The following is a 17,316-nucleotide window of genomic DNA, read 5'->3' on the forward strand; positions in this document are numbered from 1 at the left end:
TTGGACAAGACAGATTATGACAAATGTAATACAAACTCCGATCAAGGCATTGCCGGCACCGAAGTCCAGACTCTCACGTCGGCTACAATTTTTTAGTCGTTGCTCACGTTGTGTTCAAACCATGGTCAAGGTCGAGATCGTAGAAGAAAAAGACCCACAGTCTTCAGGCAACTCTCCTTATGCTTCAACCTCATCGTCCCGTCATTCTTCTCAAGAATCAATCTCTTCAGTTTCTTCAGAACTTTCTGCAGAAGAAAACTTGTATGACCGCATAAGCGCACTGGTAGACATAGTGCCTCCAACTACCAGACACAATATCTCTACCAAGGTTTCAAAAGCTGTGTCGTTCGTCAAGACCAGCGGAAAAGTCATTGGTAACATCGTTTGGATAGTCACCACTTCCGCCCTCCTCGTAGGGCTCCCCCTTGCGCTGAGTTTGGAAGATGAGGCAAAGATCGTAGCGCAAGAACGCGAAATGATGGCGCAGCAACAGGGTGCTCAGCAGGTAAGTTTCTGGACAGTTGATCTTCTTCCGTCACTTTGATATGGCTTGTTTGCTGATTCTTGATGCTTCGTTTCTTATAGATGCTTTCGCCAGGATCAGCTTATCCACCACAACCCGGCTCAAATCAGGCACCTCAAAAGGGTATCGTTCCGCCCGGCTTCTGATCAAAAGTCAGCATCGTTTCGAAGGCTGTTCTTTCAGCTTGCCAGCAGTTACAAGTATTCAGATACTTTATGCACACGTGTACCTTATACATACTTCTCTCGCATTCCGCAGTATCCGCGTCCACGCCGGCAGAAACACGCGTCGTGTGTTGCAGCGAATATTAATGCATCTCCCACGTGTCATTTGATCATGCTATAATAAAATTCTACTCAGTTCATTAAGCAGTTCACGCACGTATGCTTTCGTTTCACCTGGGTTCAGGTGGCATTTAAGCGACTTCTTAGCCTGTGCCCAGCGTCATGTGAATAGGTTCACAGGTTCACTTGTGCTAATGCATCATAGCAACGCTTTCATGAAATCATTTATCGCTCCAGTATGGAACAATTAGCAACGCCCATGAAGATCCGATATGACTCTATATATCCTACGGTCGCCACAAATCGTTAGCGTCGGAGATGACATTCGCCTAGCTGGACCGCGCAGGGAAAACCACCGGTCGCACGAAGTTCTCTCTACAAGGCAAAAGGGAAATTTAGTTCCTCGGGTAACGCGTAGTCGACAAGATACGTACGCCGAACGATACCTTCGTAGGTACGTGATCGCATGGTTCTCGATCTCGTCAGGAGTCACGCCTACCGCTTCCCAATCGCCTGGAACATCCACGTCATCTATGTAGCGCCTCTCCACCTCATCAGGACTAATGAGCGGCCACCACGGTGCCTGAGCAACCTTGGCAAGCGCCAACGCAAGAGACTTGGGTAGCACAGGTGCACTCGATGGTGGGGTATAAGTCAAGGAAGACACCATGTCTAACAAGTACTCCGTCGTCAACGTCCTCGGTCCAGGAAGGGAAATAGTGCCGGCAAATTGAGGGATCGTCATCAGATTGGTTAAAGCTTGAGCAACATCCAGAACCTGTCAACCCACGATCAGTTTGAGAAGGTCGTGACCATGACAGGGTCGAGATTTACGTGAACTGGTCGAATTTTGGTTTCTCCGTGGTTGAGCTTCCACCAGATAGGCCAACCTTGACACATTAGTCTGATCAACGGGTAAACGATGAAGCGGAAGTCCAAGACCCACTAGCCATGTTATTCAAAAACTTGTCTTCGCAGCCATACATTTGGCCAGGGCGGACAATAGTGGCAGCGGGGAATGCATCCCTGACCCGTTCTTCACCCTCAGCTTTAGTCCGGTAGAAATGCGACGTGGAAGATGTCGAAGCATTCAGGTGAGAAACATGTACTAGGCGTGGTACTCCTGCTTGTGCCGCGATTTTTGCAATCCTCTCCGCTCCGCCAACATGAACGTCAGAGTATTTAAAGTTCCTGAGATGATTCGAGTGGAGTGAGTGCGTGGGTTGAAAAAGGATATTAAATTCAAAATATACTTTGTTTCATATTCTCGGCCGACAAGGTTGTAAACAATGTCGGAATGCCTTAAGCACTCAGCAATTTGTTCTTCATTCCGGATATCCCATTCCTTGAATGAATTTAAGATTGTCATGATTGGGAGATGGAAGCAGATGCAACACTACCATGGAGACTATCTGGCCGAGGTCGCCCATTGGCTTGAGGTGCCTCTTCTCGTCCTCTTCGCGGTAAGGCACGATGACCTGCGTACCCATTCGAGCTGTAAAGTGGAGTGTTGTAGACGCCAAAACCTTCAACTGAGCCAAATTAAGCTTACCGAGTTTCGAGACGAGATAACGTCCGAGAAATCCAGTGCAGCCAAAGACAGTGACAACGTGGCCGCTCACTGCACTGTAGCCAGGTGTTCCGGACGAAACGATTGGTTTACGGTCAGGAAGCGTCACCAAGTCATGCAAAGCACGCTGCAAAGTCAACTCAGTCGCCACAAGTCAATAAGAACACTTTGAAGGTACGCTGACCTTCCCGCGTGATACAGCTACGCGCTGGACGCGTAGAACATGGGATGCTGAGAACATAGCTATCGCGAACGATGGAAATAGCAGACTGACCCGCAAGCTAGTGCGGAGGAAAGCTAACCGGAATTTTCCGGTGGTGTGATTTATGTCGACCCGATATGTAAGTCCACACATAACTTTGACATAACTCAACGCGAAAGCACGCATCTTATCATCAATGGTCCAGGGCAAAACAAAGGGTCTTCAGAGCAAGGCATCATCATCAAGGCAAGCTGCTAAGGCCGCTGCCAACCCGAAAAAAGGGAAACGGTACATTCCACCCAAAAAGACCGCACTGGTCAAGCAGGCTTCCATGAGGCAGGTGAGTCTTCGTCTTCTAATGAATTACAAGTTTCATTGATCGTTATACTGGATACGTAGTCACTGACGGCCAAGATAAACAAATCCATCGAACAGCAAATGGTATCTGCTGCATCAGCCGGCAAACTCACGATCATGAAAAATGCCGTTGATACGTATGGCTGATAGTCCCGCATACGCATAATTTGGATTTACCTATATTCCGCACAGCGAACCACCCAAGGTAACTCCAGGTGGAAAAGTCTCTAAGTCTTGACAGTCCGTGTGCTGTTACTGGTGCGTTGCCCACGAATATTTTACGAACTGTACTTATATACCCCAAAAATAATTCAGCTGTGATTTTACGGATTTGACCCTCGAGCATTCCGTCGGGAAAATAGTGCTCCGCGTGGCCAATCGACAGACGCAGTTCGCATGTCATTTGAGAGTGACCTGATATCAAGCAGCGCCACGGAGAGGGTTGATGGACGACAGTATATTATAAATGACTATAGCATGCTTAGCTTGAACATTGCAAGGTATAAACAATTGCAAAGTATGACAATCAAGCAATAGTACACAGACAACTTAATGCCTCTGCATTGCAAATGAGATAGGTGAAACAGCAGAGAGTCCAAGAAGAGCTAGGTGGATGCAGGAGAGATGTATCAAATGCGAGGTATGACATGCGCTACGAGTATGTACCGAGTGTAAATGCAGACACGAATGGGACCCTACGAGAGACATGTAAAATGTTGATGCGATCGTGCAATGTCGGGGGAATGCAAGGCATGGGAAGATGATTAAATGCATGTAGAAAACTGGTGAGAGGTAAGGCAAGAAAAAAAATTTGCACGTGGATTGTGGGATGTTGATCCAAGCGTGCGGAGTGAAGGAACCATCGATGGGCGTCCGGTATTATCTCCAGTTACGGTCAAACGGCACTCCACTTCCGAGTTGGAAGAGTGTGCATTTAATCTCGTGGAGAATATCTCGCTGTGTCTGAGACAGGAGATTAGGACGAGAGTCGACAAAGCCTATGACTTTGTTAATGGCATCCTCGGCTTCTCCGATATTAGCAATAGTATCGCCCGCTGTAATAGGCGGCGCGGATTGGTATACAACAGTCGGTTCAGTATATTGGGAACTGGGAACTGGGTGCGTGAGCTGTACCCCTTGCTGTGGGTCTGTCACCTGAAGGTGCTGCTGCACAGGATTTGGAAGAGCGGATAAATTCATGTCCGCTACGACCGGGTCTGGCTGCCGTTCTTCGTGGCGTTGATGTACAAAGGACTGATGGGATATGGGTTCGTGAGCATTGCCCGGTGCCGCAGAAAGTGGCGTGTTGGGAGTGGTTAGATGATCTGTTTGTAGAGCCCACATGCGTGGTAAGGGGAGAGTAGGTCCCAGCGGTGCTTGGGACAAAGAAGGCCCAGTGTCGCTTTGCGATTGTAGAGGATGCGGAACATCTGGCTCATCTTCTGATTCCATGTCATCATCGCCATCAGCCATCGTAGAATGCTCTTCGGAATCGCGTCCATTCGCGGCCTCAGAGCGACCCTCGAATGCAGGATTGAGGGGCGAAAGCACTGTATCTGTGGCGCCACGCCTGTGCTCTTGGGCACCCACAAGGCCACGAGAAGCCCGTAGAACCTTCTCGTGACCTTGCCAGACGCCCTTACGAATGTTATGGCGATGCTTGAAGTTCTCGACCCATCCCGAACTAGCTTTGAATCTCTCGTCAGGGATCTGCAAACTGCGAGCAGTTTCCTTGGCCTTTGTGCGAATGAGGTTATCGGAAAGTAGTGTGTTTTGTTGCTGCTGCTTCATTTGAAGTAGCCACTCGACGAGCGCCTCTTCGACCTCGGGGAATTTTGAAGGCCTGAATACAAGTGAGATTTAGGAAAGACTAGACAAAGGGGATCGTTACCTATGCTTGGCCACACGCATATCTTCATCCTCTGGGACATTCATCCATTTTGTTTTATTTTTCAGAATTTTGCTGATGGTGCTGCGCTCAACACCATACCGCGCTGCGATATCTTCCTGCCGTGCATTGGGGTTGTCTTGGTGGTAGATACAGATGGCCTTACGGTCAACGTTAAAAAGACGTTGCTTTCGTTGCTTGGCACGTGGGATGACAGCGCCTGGGGGTGAAGGAAGAGGGAAGGCTGGGAAGGTCTGAGAGTTGGGGGCGGAGGTAGCGGATGAAATGGATGTGAGTGCAGATGCGACGCTTAACGCGGGAGAAGCTGAGCGTGGATTAGAGGTAGAGTAAGATGATGCCGAACGTGAATGCTGGTGATATATGGGAAAGGGGGAATAAGGTGATGCTGACACAGGCGTGCTCAGGTACCGAGGTGATTGCAAGGGCATACCACCCGAGCCCATTGTGAAAGACATTCTGTCAGGCAGCTGGTAGCGATTTGGGTCACTACTGCTTGCAGGTGTCTGAGGGCGCGAAACGGCACTCCCCGGTGACATGTAGTAGGGAGACTAGTAAAGGAGGTGATGAGCTAACTGAGATGATGAGAGAAGCACGAGTTATGACGTACCTCATCAGCCCCGTGTAAATCAGACTGTGCATTTGACAGCGCAGGTGGTCTGTCTCTTCTGAGACCAAGGTGAAGGGTGGATTGTGCGCGTGTCTGTCGGCGCGTGAGCCTAGAAGGGCCGATGCTACCCGAAATTTGGGGAGAAAGAGCGATTGTCGCGGAGTGATTTCCATCATCTTCGGGGCGAATGTTGGATGGTTGAGAATAATTGGAATAAGAGTCGTTGGGCTGCACTTGCCCATACGATGTGGATGTAGAAGCATAATCTCCGTGATCTGGAGGACGATCCACCGCGGAATAAATGGAGGATAGCTGGGTGGAACTCGTAGAAGAGTTTGAAGCAGACCTCTGCCCAGATAACCAGGCGGAAGACGCGTTTACAGGATTATCATCCTCGTGTGAGCGTGTGCCAGGTGTGCTGGATGATGGGTAGACAAGTGAATTACTATACTGCGCTACGTTTTCCATCGATGCTTAAGCACACATCCGCTAGAAAAAAAACCAGCCGCTGCGAGTGAAAAGGAAGAAAGATTGGGTCGTTGGTGAAAGGTTAAGCCTTTTTATGTAGCCGGAAGGAAAGTAGAAAATTGAACCGGCAGATCAGGCCTTCGACTTGGATCGAAGCCACAAGCCTTGAACTGGCATGGAGCCTGTCCAACACCTGTCAGCCCTTGATTCCTTTTTCGATACCCCTTGGTAGCCTTGTGTTTCCTTATGTCTCAGTCAGCTGCTTCGTTTGTTACACTCCGTCAGATGCAAGCTATCTTTCAGAAACACGTTGAAATCGTCCACAATGTCCAAACTTGGGTCCTCAACATCATCCATCATTGCCATGCGAACCCGACTTTACGGATCCGGGAGGCAACCACGCTTCCGCCTCTTGTTTTTTTAGCTGTGCACCAGCTTTGCTCAGTTCCGACTTACCACTCAAGCAGTAAGCTACTTCTTGTTCTTTGCTTCAAACGATCTCATGACGTCGCTCACTTCTGTGAATTCCAGGCTCCTCGAGATGAAATATGCCTTTTTGCGCCTGATATACCCTGTGGGCTTAGTCCCAGATCCCACTACGTCTTTATACCTGTGCTTTCGATGGATCAACGCGTTTTCCTGCAGGATTCTGAGTTAGCGACGCCTCGTTGGTCCCCTTTCGTGCTCTCAAACTATGTTGTGTTCAAGCGCTTCTTGACCAGAATTAATTATATGATTTACACAAACAGGTCCGGATCTCCCATGATCACACTGCATTGCTAGTATGTTCATGTTTCGTCATGGATACAACCATTAAAGTGTGTTCATCCCTCTTGTTCCGCGCCGCTAACTCAAAACAAAAAAGCTTTGGATCCTTTTAAAGTGACTCGTCGCCGCCCTCGGAAATGAATCACCTCATGTTTTCTATCCATGGATGATCGTGGAATTGGAACCTTATGGGGCCGCCATTTATCGATGGAGCGAACTATCAGCATCTTCTGATGCGATCGTCTGGTGGCGGGGTGTTCTAGACAGGGGCGATTCCCTTGAGTGCCCTAGACACTAGCCGCTAAAGTCTCGGTAATGAACTTTATCGCTGAATTCTACATCTGTTCAATGTTTTCTCCCCTGTCGACTACGTTCAATAACAAGGAAGCAACCCCCAGCGGCTTTCACCCAGTCGACTAGGCCCAAACGTGGATACCAGTAGCGTTATTGGATCTCTGTGGACCCTTTAGTCTGATAATGCTACAGATCTAAGTCACGTTAGATCTTCCTTCTTCTTCATTAATGCTATTCGCGTTACCAGTAATTCCAGAATGGGGTATCTTTATGTTCGGTGCATCTATACTGTCCACAGCACTTTGCGTTGTGGGTAATGTCCCACAGTGGAGTCCTGATTGCCAGTATAGCGGATCCTGGTGTTGGGGGCCATTTTCTTGCCGTCTTATGATCACGACGAGACCAACATCTCAAAGAAGTGTCTGTAGTGCCTTTTTAAATCCGTTGTAGACGCTTTCTCACATTGTCAAGTTGCATTTCCACTGTAAAACTAGGGCAAGTACAGATACTGAACAGGCACACTGGATAGCTCTGGCGCCTCTAAGCTCCATTTGACACGGGTATGTATGCTTCCCCTGATCAATGAAACTTCCATTGTGATGCGCATGTTCATGACAAAATCCTGTCTTGAAATGACTGCGTGGATCAAATGTAAATGTATCCTCGTGTTTCTGCCACACGTTTCTAGCCCACGACATTTGCGGTGCTGCGGTGGGAGTAAATCTTACAACTCAGTGGAGAGTCTGGACTTGAAGCTTCCCTTGAGCGTCCGAGTCAAGGCTCAGTTCGGTCTATCAAATATACTGAAAAGCTGTGTGCATCTATTAATATTCTCCGACGGTTATTCCGGTTTGTACAGTGGCGTGCTTGATGAGTCAGAGTGCCTGCAGGCATAATGTCACCATTCTGTAGGCTATCTGATCACGTGAAGTTGTTCTGGCATAATGACGTAAGAGCGACGATTTTTGTACGGCGATCGAACGTTCACTGGAGAATATAATAATTCTTCAGCTTCAGTAGTTATGTCTCTCAAATGCGAAGTATCAAAATCAAGTGAAACTCGGAGCACAGGAGCACAGGATTTTGGACCTTTTTGGACCTTCTTAAAGCCGGGTCACGGACTGTCTCGGATGCGAGTCGGAGCCATACGGGGTGCAGCTAACATAAGAGGCCGACTTGTGCGCTCGTACCATGTGTGTATAATACCGTTCTTCGTTTTAAACGATTTGACACTCGGACCTGCACTATGTCGAGTATGCTGAGGACTGCCCTTGTTTGTGCTACTCCTGTCTGCCGCGTTGGCATTCTTCACTCTGGATCGAGGCTAGCCCCTAAATTAGGAACTACGTTCGCAACACGAGCGCTCATTCATAGCGGTCAGCCAAACAACAACTCATTGACAGGGAAACGTGTCAATGAAGAATCAGTCACGGGAACAGAGGGCTTCCATATCAGTGAGGGACATCTTCACATTGTTGTTCCTCATTGCTGACGCACCGGTAATCCTTTCGCAGAGGACTCGGCTACATCTAAGCAGGGTCTGACCACTCCTGATGCAATTAGCACATTGCCGCCCACAATCGTCCGAGGCGATTGGGTGCTATTCCATCCTGTATACTCTCAGGAGGAAATCAAAGCAGTCGAAGTACTTCCTGTATTTCTTCCCTGATCACGATTTGTATTAAATACAAGCTGGCAGGTTCTCCAAAGGGAAGCGAAAACCATATCGGACAAAATTGCATGCAATCTTGTCAAGTTGACAAGGTGAGACGATCTTTCTAGTATCGAGTATTGTGCAAGTACTCATGTACATGTCAGATGGGGATTTGACCTAGTGTCCGGTTACAAACACAAGCCGATCCCCGCTGATAGCCAGATGTCGCTCGAAGAACTCAGGAAGGGCGGATATATCTTGGATGAGAAGGCGTGGTTAAGTGTGAGCATATTCGTCATCAAGTGTTATTTCCGTTGTTTCATTACCGTTGTTTAGCGTATCCTTTTCTTGGAGACAATCGCCGGAGTACCCGGAATGGTCGCGGCGATGCTCCGCCATCTCACCAGCTTGCGTCTGATGGTCAGTCAAACTTCTTTTTTGACGATCACATTCTTAATTATTTGATAGCGTCGAGACTCTGGTTGGATACATACTTTATTGGAGGAAGCCGAGAATGAAAGAATGCATCTAATGTGATTGGATTACGTTTCGTGAAGTTGGACACAAACTGACTAGGCATTATCGCATAGGACCTTTATGACCTTGCGAAGGCCTTCATTATTTTTCCGAGGTTTGATTTTAGGGGCGCAGGGCGTGTTTTTTAACTTGTTTTGTGAGTGGCATCGAATCGGTCGGGATCTCAAACACATTGCTAACTCGCACTGTCAGTCCTATCCTACATAATATCGCCCCGCACATGTCACCGATTTGTTGCGTACTTAGAGGAAGAGGCCGTCTTAACTTAGTAAGGACAGCCTTTATTTTATTTTTGTGCAGCAACGCTAACCAACTCAGTACTCGATGTATCCAGGACGTCGAGTCTGGACGCCTACCTGAATGGAGCAATATGCCTGCTCCGGAGATTGCCAAAGACTATTGGCGTCTAGATCCTGGCGCCAAGCTACTTGACGTCATTTACGCTGTGCGGTCTGATGAATCCACGCACCGTTTCGTGAACCACAGTCTCGCCAACCTGAACACCGAGACTGACGTAAACCCTTTTGCCCTCCGAGAACCAGACATGCTTGTCAAAGGGCGCAAGCCCGGGTACGTAAATTGTACAGCTTGGATGGCTATTTCATCTGATGCTTGAACAGATTCACGAGGGAGGAAGCCGAAAAGTACGTGCTAGAGTCGCACCAGATGCTTGAGCAGGGTAAAGCCGACTCGAAGTAGCCGGCTGGTATCTAGCAATCTAGGATCAGGTCAACGGACCGTCACACCCGCTACACGTTAAACGTTAAACCCCCACTTGATTTACACACCTTACATAGTTAGTTAATGTTAATAGTACTTTAAATAGATTTTGCAGACAAACCCTAAAGTCAGGTTAGGGTTTTATGATGTGAGATAAGCCACTTTCTTTGTCTACTTTAACACCGTTACGGGTGGTCCTGTCTAACGAGCGCTAGGTATTCAGCGCTCAGCCACTCGACGTTCAGTATCCACCCCCCCTTCGCTCATGGCTTCATTGCAGGCACATCAAAATGAACCACTTTCGCGTGGTGTCGCATTGATACATCCTGGCGAGTCCCTCGCTTGTTACGGTCATTCAAGACGCCGGATTTTCATAGGACCCATGCCAGAGAAAGATGCCTCGAAGGATGCCTCCCAAACAGACTTGGATTCATCCAACAGAAAGGTTACAAATCAAATTTTGAGGTGGTTGCATTCAAGCGATGAAGGAAGTGATAGGGCCGACGAATCGTCCACCTCGTTCCTCCAAAACCATGCATACCTCGGTTTCCTCCACCAAGGTGGGAGAAAGGAAGATTGGGGACAGAAAGCTGAGACGGATGAACGACAAAATATGTGGAACCGGTGGCAAGAAAGCGAATGGGGTGGAGCTATGAGGCATCGCAAAAAGGATGCTGGTAATACCACGCAACGTTGGGTAGGGGGAAGCTTTGAAATCGGAAACGTTTTAGGTGTAAACATTCTCGACAACGACTTGGCATCGCTTCCACAAGCTAATCAAACCTGTCCTGTAATTGATACCCCCTTCACAACTGATCCCCTTTCTGCGGTCGGCGGTCAACCATTTGTCACAGCTAGGACAGAGGTTTCTCCTAGCGCAGTTATTAACTCTCAAACATCCATATTTCCTTCCCCGAGTTCCGAGCCCTCTTCTAGCGCGGGTCTTTTCGCTACTGGACCGACTCCCGAGTATCGACCCTCCGCTAATGGCAATGTTAATGTTGCACCCCCAGAGGGCTCTCAACGACCTATTGTTTTAAAGAAGTCTTCGGCACACATGCACACAAATAAACGAAAGACGTCCTTCTTCATTGGTGGTCGTATTACCACTCCAACAAGCTCGGACTCCCAGCTCGCGCCAGTTGGCTTGGACAAGGGAAAGGGAAAGGATAGGAGCTTCGACTATGCAGACGAGGGGACTTCCTCGAACTTGCAGCTCTCAATCGATGTCAACGATATCCCCGCACCTCCTGCGGCTGTCCTTGCAAGAAGTGGAAGTGAAGTGGACGAAACTAGTGCAGGAGTCACCTTGGATGAGACCCCCTCACGTGAACAATCTCGGTGTAAAGAGCGGGCAAATATCGTGCTCCGAGGTCCGTATCTTGAATTGTGCCACTAGAAGGTGTCCATTGATATGTGGTTTATAGACCGGATGCTCGTCAGAGTCAGCTACACAAAATCGGAGTCATTACCTTGCCACTTTGATGAAGTTCAGCATCGTAGAACTCCTCATCTTAGATACGAGGACTGGGCTGAATTTCTCGTGGTCTGGCGAGGAGAGCGGCTTGAAATTTACCAAGACTATGTGAGCCTATTCTTCCAACCTGCCGAGCCATGATGTCAATCCTATCAGACCTTGCCAGGGAAAGAGCACATCACTGGACATAAACATCTCGCGTTCATAATACCTCTCAAATCTCAACGAACACATTCAACTCTTTATTCCTTCACCGACTTCACGTTCTGTATCTTGTGTCCACGCGTGCCAGTCCGTAACAACCAATCGAAAGCCCGAGCTTTATTTGACCGTGTGCAAGAAGGGACGAATGTGTTCATTTTCAAGTTAAAATGTCGTACAAGAGCTATGGACTGGTGCTGGCGGTTATGGTCAGTACGAGATACTCAGGGCATAGCTTTTGATCGAGTAGTCACTACAGGCGTCATATTGGCGGTAAACTACCCCCTTATATTGAGCTTAGGTGCCCGGCCATCGGTACACGCGTTGATTTGGATGTTCCTGCTGTCGAGGAAGTTAATATTGACAAGGTCTATCACATGTTTAGTCGGAGAAATATCATCGACACTGTCCGGAAGTCTCTGACTTCATCTGGCGGCTCCCATGAGGTTGCATCCCGTGACTGGAACTACGTGGTAGAACGTAAAATCGCGACAGGCACAACCCTCGAGTTAGCATGGAACTTGGAAGCGAAACTTGATTGGGTTTGGAAGGAGGAAGACGTGATGGGCCAGCCGAGACCGTGGGCCGTCCTCTGTGGGTTGGCGATGCAACAGGTGAACATAATGGGAGACTCCTGACACAAGATTCAGCTGATTTAAGTCCTACTCAGGGAACCAAACCGGCGCACCTTGAGCTTAGGCTTGGCCAACACTATCCGGCTACAATTCACCTACCCGATGGGACAAAGGTACACGAACCTCCATGTATAGAGGGGTATCTCGATCGCATCAAACCCAGCGGTCAAAGTAAACAACATATTTACCTTACTTCGCATGACGGCCATCTTTTTGCCCTTTTGCCCTCAAATTCTCACGCTCCTGTCCCTCCAAACGTTCATTTATCTCGTGCCCTATCATCACACCATAATGAATCACTAGAATACACACGGGCTTTTCGTGAGGCCGAGGTTGCACGAGGAGCCTCTCAAATTGCAACCGCATTTGAAGCTTTTGACCTGCGGAATATCAGGGAGATCCGCAGGGCGACCCACGAAACCATTGATCATGATGCTAGGACCCATGCCACGGCTATTGTAGCTGATGGATCTGTGGGAAACCAAGACATTTTGACTAGGGACGAAGTTAATGTCGGTGGAGCCGATGGTCTTGCGCAGGCTCATGACAAAAATCAGCTGCGTGTTAGACGCTGCTTCGAAATCGTCATGATATCTGGGCGCGTGATCCGATTTGAGGTAAGAATATTTGGAACAATTGGTTCTTACTAACGCCTTGTTTGATTCTCCTGGTAGACATATTCTTGCCAGACGAGTCAAGAATGGGTCGAACGACTACGCACACTTGTCGAATACTGGACACAGCGGCATCACGTTGATGCTCGAGATGAGATGGACGTATCTTACTCTACACGCCATCGTCCCCCGGTCACTCCGCGTGTTACTAAGCATGCATTCTGTAATGGGGAGAAAATCCCGACGGCACCCATTGGAGATGCAGAATTGATGCCCGAACTGGGCTCATTGTATCATTGGTGCACGCTGGACGGCTGTAGAAGCATACTCAAGAGTGGCCGCGCATTCACACGAAAGGGGCTCCAGGGACAGTACAAGTCAGTAAGCGTTGCCTTGTAATAACAGATCATGGACTCACGCCTTCCTATAATGGCAGGCTCGTGCAGTTGTTCCTAGTTGCTGGACGTCTCCTCCAATACCAAGTCTCGCAAAATTCATTTCTCCGTCATAAGAGCAGGGAGATCAATCTAATGGATTCCTATATTTGTTCAGGGTACCTGGCTGCTCTCACTTTACGGCCAGGCGAGTATCACCCTGAAACTCCCAGTGCTGCCCGTCGTTACATTGACGGATTCGAAGCCGATGACCCAGAAGAGGATATGCTCTTTGCTATCTGGTACCGCAAAAGTAGGGATGGAGCTGCGGACAACGTGCCTTCTCTCTCGGCAAAGCACAAGGTTATTATCTTCAGGACAAGAAGCAGGGTTGAAAGGGATGCGTGGTGTTGGGCACTAGGGTGCGAAATCGAGAAGCTCGCTAGGGCAAACAAAGAGAGGGAAGCGAAACTGAGAGACGCCGGAGGGCTTGTGGAAATGTCTGTTCTCGGAGACTGAATATCGTACTACATACCGTATATTGCACACATACCATGAAGTCGTAGGTTATGCTCGTTAGGAAAACCCTTTCATTATGATCTCTGATTAGGGTAAGCTAAGTACAGCCGGACCAAGATTAGTCGCAGGGAAGCTTATTTACTCTATCACCTCCTCATCGTCAACGTCACTGTCATCTTCATCCCGCTGAGCCCTCCTTGCCGCAAGCTTGGCCCGTTTTTCCAGACTACTGTCAGCAACCAGCATAGCCATAGTGAGCTTTTGACTGCAGCCTGCGGCAGGGCATGACTTCCCAGAAGGAGGGCCTCTCTTCAGATAATCCCGGATAGCATCTCCAGAGAAAGCGTGGCCACAGGTGGAGCTGCAAAAGTTGGGTTATAGAGAATAAATCCTATATGAGCGTACTTACGATTTCATGGGATTCACTAGCATCGTCAAGGTGATAGGACATTTGAAGTCTTGTGTGACTCCTCCGATCTCTAGGTCGTCTTCATCATCACTTTCATCTCCCTCCTCTGAAGACCTTTGTCAGAGTCCGTTACACGCAAGATGCAGAAGCAACAACCCCGTGGTATAAAGTCATTGATGGGAGGTATGTTCTCGCCAGGCTTTTGGACCTCCTATTTTAAAAAAAAATGACTTGATGAGGCCAGTGAACCGTTAATTAACGGACAGCGTACAAAAATGCCTTGCTTGAACTGAACGTATTGATCGTTCGAGCCATACTTCTTCCGAGTGGTTCTATCGTTGAATTCATTAATCCTCTTCTTTACCTCTTTCTCATAGAGGTCTACGGCACCCTCCTGTGCGAGGCGTTAATATCCCCAGATTGTCCATCAGGACCCACTCACTACTGGCTCGCCACGCATTAGTTGCTGGTGCATCCCGCTGAGAGTTTTCTCATGTGATTGCATCTCGTAGTCGATGTCAATTAATGTTTTCATAATATCATCAACCTCCGACAAAGCCTTTGGGTGGTCCCGGTGGTCAGCAAGAGTTCATAGTGAATGGTGACTGCCAGTTAATAACTCGCCTGGGTTGCGTTATCTCCTTCCAAGACGTCCGCAAGGGAAGTAGCCACCTCCTTCGCAAGGGAGAATGAACCCTGATGTATCTGCTTCCGGATCATTTCCCAGTCCTGCGCAATGCCCGAGAGCTTCCCGCCTTCCTTCTTGTCTAGGGGCTGGTCATGAAAGTTCTCGATGTCAATGCGATCGTCCTCGTCATCATCCACAACAGCAGGGGGTTCATTGTCAGACTCAGAGTCTCCGCGAGCGCGTTTTCGGGCCTTCTTTTCCTGCTTTACCTTCCGCCTCGGCTGTTCTTCCTCGTCGTCTCCACCTTCGACATCATCGTTGTTACCAACATGCTGAGATGGATAGTCCTCTTCTATTCTGTCTGAAGAAGGTTCCCTGCGAGAACGCGCGCTCTTCCTCCTTGAAGAACTGGCCACCAGCATTTCTGGAATTCTTCAGTAGTATGGACACTTTAGCCTGAGCGGTTGTTTGTCACGAGTCCAATTGAGGGCAGGCGTATACGCGGTACCGTCCTGATTATGTCAGCTACATTTGGCTTCTTCTCCAACTAGTGCCGAAAAATAAGTCGAAAATGCTGTCTGCACTGCGAGCTTGGAGTCGAATATCTCAGCCATGTAGGCTAACACAGCTCTCTGTTATTCCTCTTGCAACAAGATCCCTTCTCGAATCGCGTTTTTTCAGTTCGTCGCCTTCATTGGCCATGACACTCAACCAAACGATGCGACGGAAGCGTCCGCAGAAAGCTAAAGACCCAAAGTCACCACTACTCGAGGTCTGCCCTCAGAGAAAGGGTGTCTGCTCTCAAATCTTTATAATGAAGCCCAAGAAACCCAATTCGGCGAAGCGGAAAGTCGCGCGTGTCAAGTTGACTACCGGGAAGACTGTCATGGCATACATTCAGGGCGAGGGACATAACTTGCAGGAGCATAGTGTGGTGACCATCCGCGGTGGACGTGCTCAAGACTTGCCCGGTGTTCGGTGAGTCTCCTCCAGATATACATGTTCGATGTGCACCTGAACTTTTTTTATCCTAGTTACAAGGTCGTCCGTGGATCTTTAGACTTTGGAGGAGTAGTCAATCGTATGACTGCACGGAGTCGATATGGAGGTGAGAAACAATGTTTACTCCGGAGCTCGCTATTCACCTACGCTCCAGCCAAAAAGCCCAAGAAATAGTATACCTCACTAGTTATTCGTTTTCACTACCCTACCAACGACGGACTAGATTTCACCAATTTGCACAAGTCGTTATTTCAATCAATGACTGAATATACAGTTCCGCAGCATCTGACTCCGTGAATGACCACAGCGTTTATGAGTCCGCTTGGTGTTTGTTCCGCAGAACCAATCCGTGAATTGTCTATAGCTCGTCCGGTCATATGCAACTTTGAAGAACAGCGTCACAGAATGTACTTGATGAAAATGAAGGCCTCCCAGTCAGGATTTTCACCGATACCCTCGCATATTTTTGTTATTTACCGTGGATCCTGCCATCGATCGTCTGCCCCTTATCGCGCAAGTTGTCCCGGGACCTGAACTCAATGCAATGAATTAAACAGATGGCGGTACAAATGGCAGGAAGCGATTTGAGTTTGGGATTACTCGCGTGAGTGTCTTAGCGCATCGGAATATTGATATTTATTTCGGTCGTACAAATTCACACTTGGGGTTGGGAAATTGTCATATGGGTTTTCTGCCCATGCTGACAGTCAGATGACTAGGTACGTAGCATACCCATTTCTTTGGCGTTCTTGTGTTTCCTATGTGTATTTCCTCAAACGTCTCGAACTCGCTTGTAGGCGATGGTTAATTTGGCATTTTCTGAAACAGCAAAAGGTCAATATAACCATCGTTTACAACTTCTTGGCCGCGTTGATGTTATGTTTCTGATGGCGAGCGCATCACGTGGCTAGCAGCACAAAAGTGTATCCGCGTCAATGCGCTCATAGCCCTCGAGATAACTGAGGTTAGAGATCTCGTCAAGGACCTACGAATGAACTTCAGACAAAGACCATACCTCTCACTCCCAAGTTATGCCTTGGAGTGCTAAGCAATGTCCGCTTGCGGCACGGCGCACTTGTCGCGTCTCGTTGGACTCACAGCGTTTCATCAATCATCCGTGGGCTAGTTCATAAGTAGCCATTTCTTCCATATTCTCTTGTGCTGCAGGAACCCTGCATAGTTGCTGTGGCTCAAATCGCCATCAAGAAACCGATATTTCGCCCAATCTGAACAGCCCAATGATCGGGTGTTGCAGGAAGCTCGTTGGATGCAAATATATTGCGCTGTTTGATTCTGTAGAAATGCTCGTCAGTGTTTAAGCCCCGAAGGGAAGAAAGGGTATTAGGGAGATCTGAGTCTTGTTTTGTTAGTCCATGCATTCCCAGATGCCCCTATGCGATACGGACGAACGCTGTGCCTGGAGGAGGGAAAGAGGGGTCAGTCATTTGCAAGTGCAATTCCCGAGAAAGATCCTGGAGTCCAAGGACTCTAACCTCGTTGCATTTGACAGTCCGATATCAGCGGTCGGGCACGGGGACAACAAAATTGTTTCACGGGTTTGGGA

The 17,316-nt window shown here is 48.4% G+C and overlaps 7 protein-coding genes across 7 annotated transcripts; 5 read left to right on the top strand and 2 right to left on the bottom strand.

Annotated features, from left to right (window-relative positions):
- Positions 1-121: 121 nt before the first annotated feature.
- Positions 122-669, top strand: BJ212DRAFT_1262904 (mitochondrial import translocase subunit Tom22; the record flags this gene model as incomplete). Its single annotated transcript, XM_041330299.1, has 2 exons — positions 122-509; positions 599-669. The coding sequence occupies 2 exons, from the start codon at positions 122-124 to the stop codon at positions 667-669; spliced, it is 459 nt and encodes a 152-aa protein (XP_041197380.1).
- A 467-nt stretch (positions 670-1,136) lies between these two features.
- Positions 1,137-2,618, bottom strand: BJ212DRAFT_1296895 (39kDa subunit of Ndufa9, NADH ubiquinone oxidoreductase; the record flags this gene model as incomplete). The annotated part of the gene is made up of 8 exons (XM_041332513.1): positions 1,137-1,182; positions 1,242-1,585; positions 1,642-1,697; positions 1,754-1,998; positions 2,061-2,152; positions 2,208-2,302; positions 2,360-2,504; positions 2,562-2,618. The coding sequence occupies 8 exons, from the start codon at positions 2,616-2,618 to the stop codon at positions 1,137-1,139; spliced, it is 1,080 nt and encodes a 359-aa protein (XP_041197381.1).
- A 157-nt stretch (positions 2,619-2,775) lies between these two features.
- Positions 2,776-3,083, top strand: BJ212DRAFT_1263396 (uncharacterized protein; the record flags this gene model as incomplete). The annotated part of the gene is made up of 2 exons (XM_041330342.1): positions 2,776-2,919; positions 2,979-3,083. 2 exons carry the CDS (start codon positions 2,776-2,778, stop codon positions 3,081-3,083), a joined length of 249 nt encoding a protein of 82 aa, XP_041197382.1.
- A 5,145-nt stretch (positions 3,084-8,228) lies between these two features.
- On the top strand, positions 8,229-9,872 carry BJ212DRAFT_1477384 (AOX, alternative oxidase mitochondrial precursor; the record flags this gene model as incomplete). The annotated part of the gene is made up of 10 exons (XM_041339540.1): positions 8,229-8,436; positions 8,497-8,627; positions 8,682-8,746; positions 8,801-8,918; positions 8,973-9,056; positions 9,105-9,169; positions 9,227-9,309; positions 9,366-9,441; positions 9,492-9,743; positions 9,794-9,872. The coding sequence occupies 10 exons, from the start codon at positions 8,229-8,231 to the stop codon at positions 9,870-9,872; spliced, it is 1,161 nt and encodes a 386-aa protein (XP_041197383.1).
- Positions 9,739-14,111, top strand: BJ212DRAFT_841318 (uncharacterized protein). The gene is made up of 7 exons (XM_041344184.1): positions 9,739-11,266; positions 11,321-11,478; positions 11,527-11,780; positions 11,831-12,185; positions 12,242-12,823; positions 12,881-13,197; positions 13,257-14,111. Exons 1-7 carry the CDS (start codon positions 10,159-10,161, stop codon positions 13,711-13,713), a joined length of 3,231 nt encoding a protein of 1,076 aa, XP_041197384.1. The 5' UTR covers positions 9,739-10,158; the 3' UTR covers positions 13,714-14,111.
- On the bottom strand, positions 13,762-15,254 carry BJ212DRAFT_1566998 (uncharacterized protein). Its single transcript, XM_041341983.1, has 6 exons — positions 14,747-15,254; positions 14,565-14,681; positions 14,394-14,516; positions 14,279-14,333; positions 14,123-14,228; positions 13,762-14,074 (listed from the first exon to the last, which is right to left on the bottom strand). The coding sequence occupies exons 1-6, from the start codon at positions 15,170-15,172 to the stop codon at positions 13,852-13,854; spliced, it is 1,050 nt and encodes a 349-aa protein (XP_041197385.1). The 5' UTR covers positions 15,173-15,254; the 3' UTR covers positions 13,762-13,851.
- Positions 15,255-15,450: 196 nt separating this feature from the next.
- Positions 15,451-15,926, top strand: BJ212DRAFT_1263005 (uncharacterized protein; the record flags this gene model as incomplete). The annotated part of the gene is made up of 2 exons (XM_041330312.1): positions 15,451-15,728; positions 15,785-15,926. The coding sequence occupies 2 exons, from the start codon at positions 15,451-15,453 to the stop codon at positions 15,924-15,926; spliced, it is 420 nt and encodes a 139-aa protein (XP_041197386.1).
- Between the last annotated feature and the right edge of the window lie 1,390 nt (positions 15,927-17,316).

Source organism: Suillus subaureus (genome assembly GCF_016647635.1).
Source record: "Suillus subaureus strain MN1 chromosome Unknown BJ212scaffold_5, whole genome shotgun sequence".
Lineage (NCBI taxonomy): Eukaryota > Fungi > Basidiomycota > Agaricomycetes > Boletales > Suillaceae > Suillus > Suillus subaureus.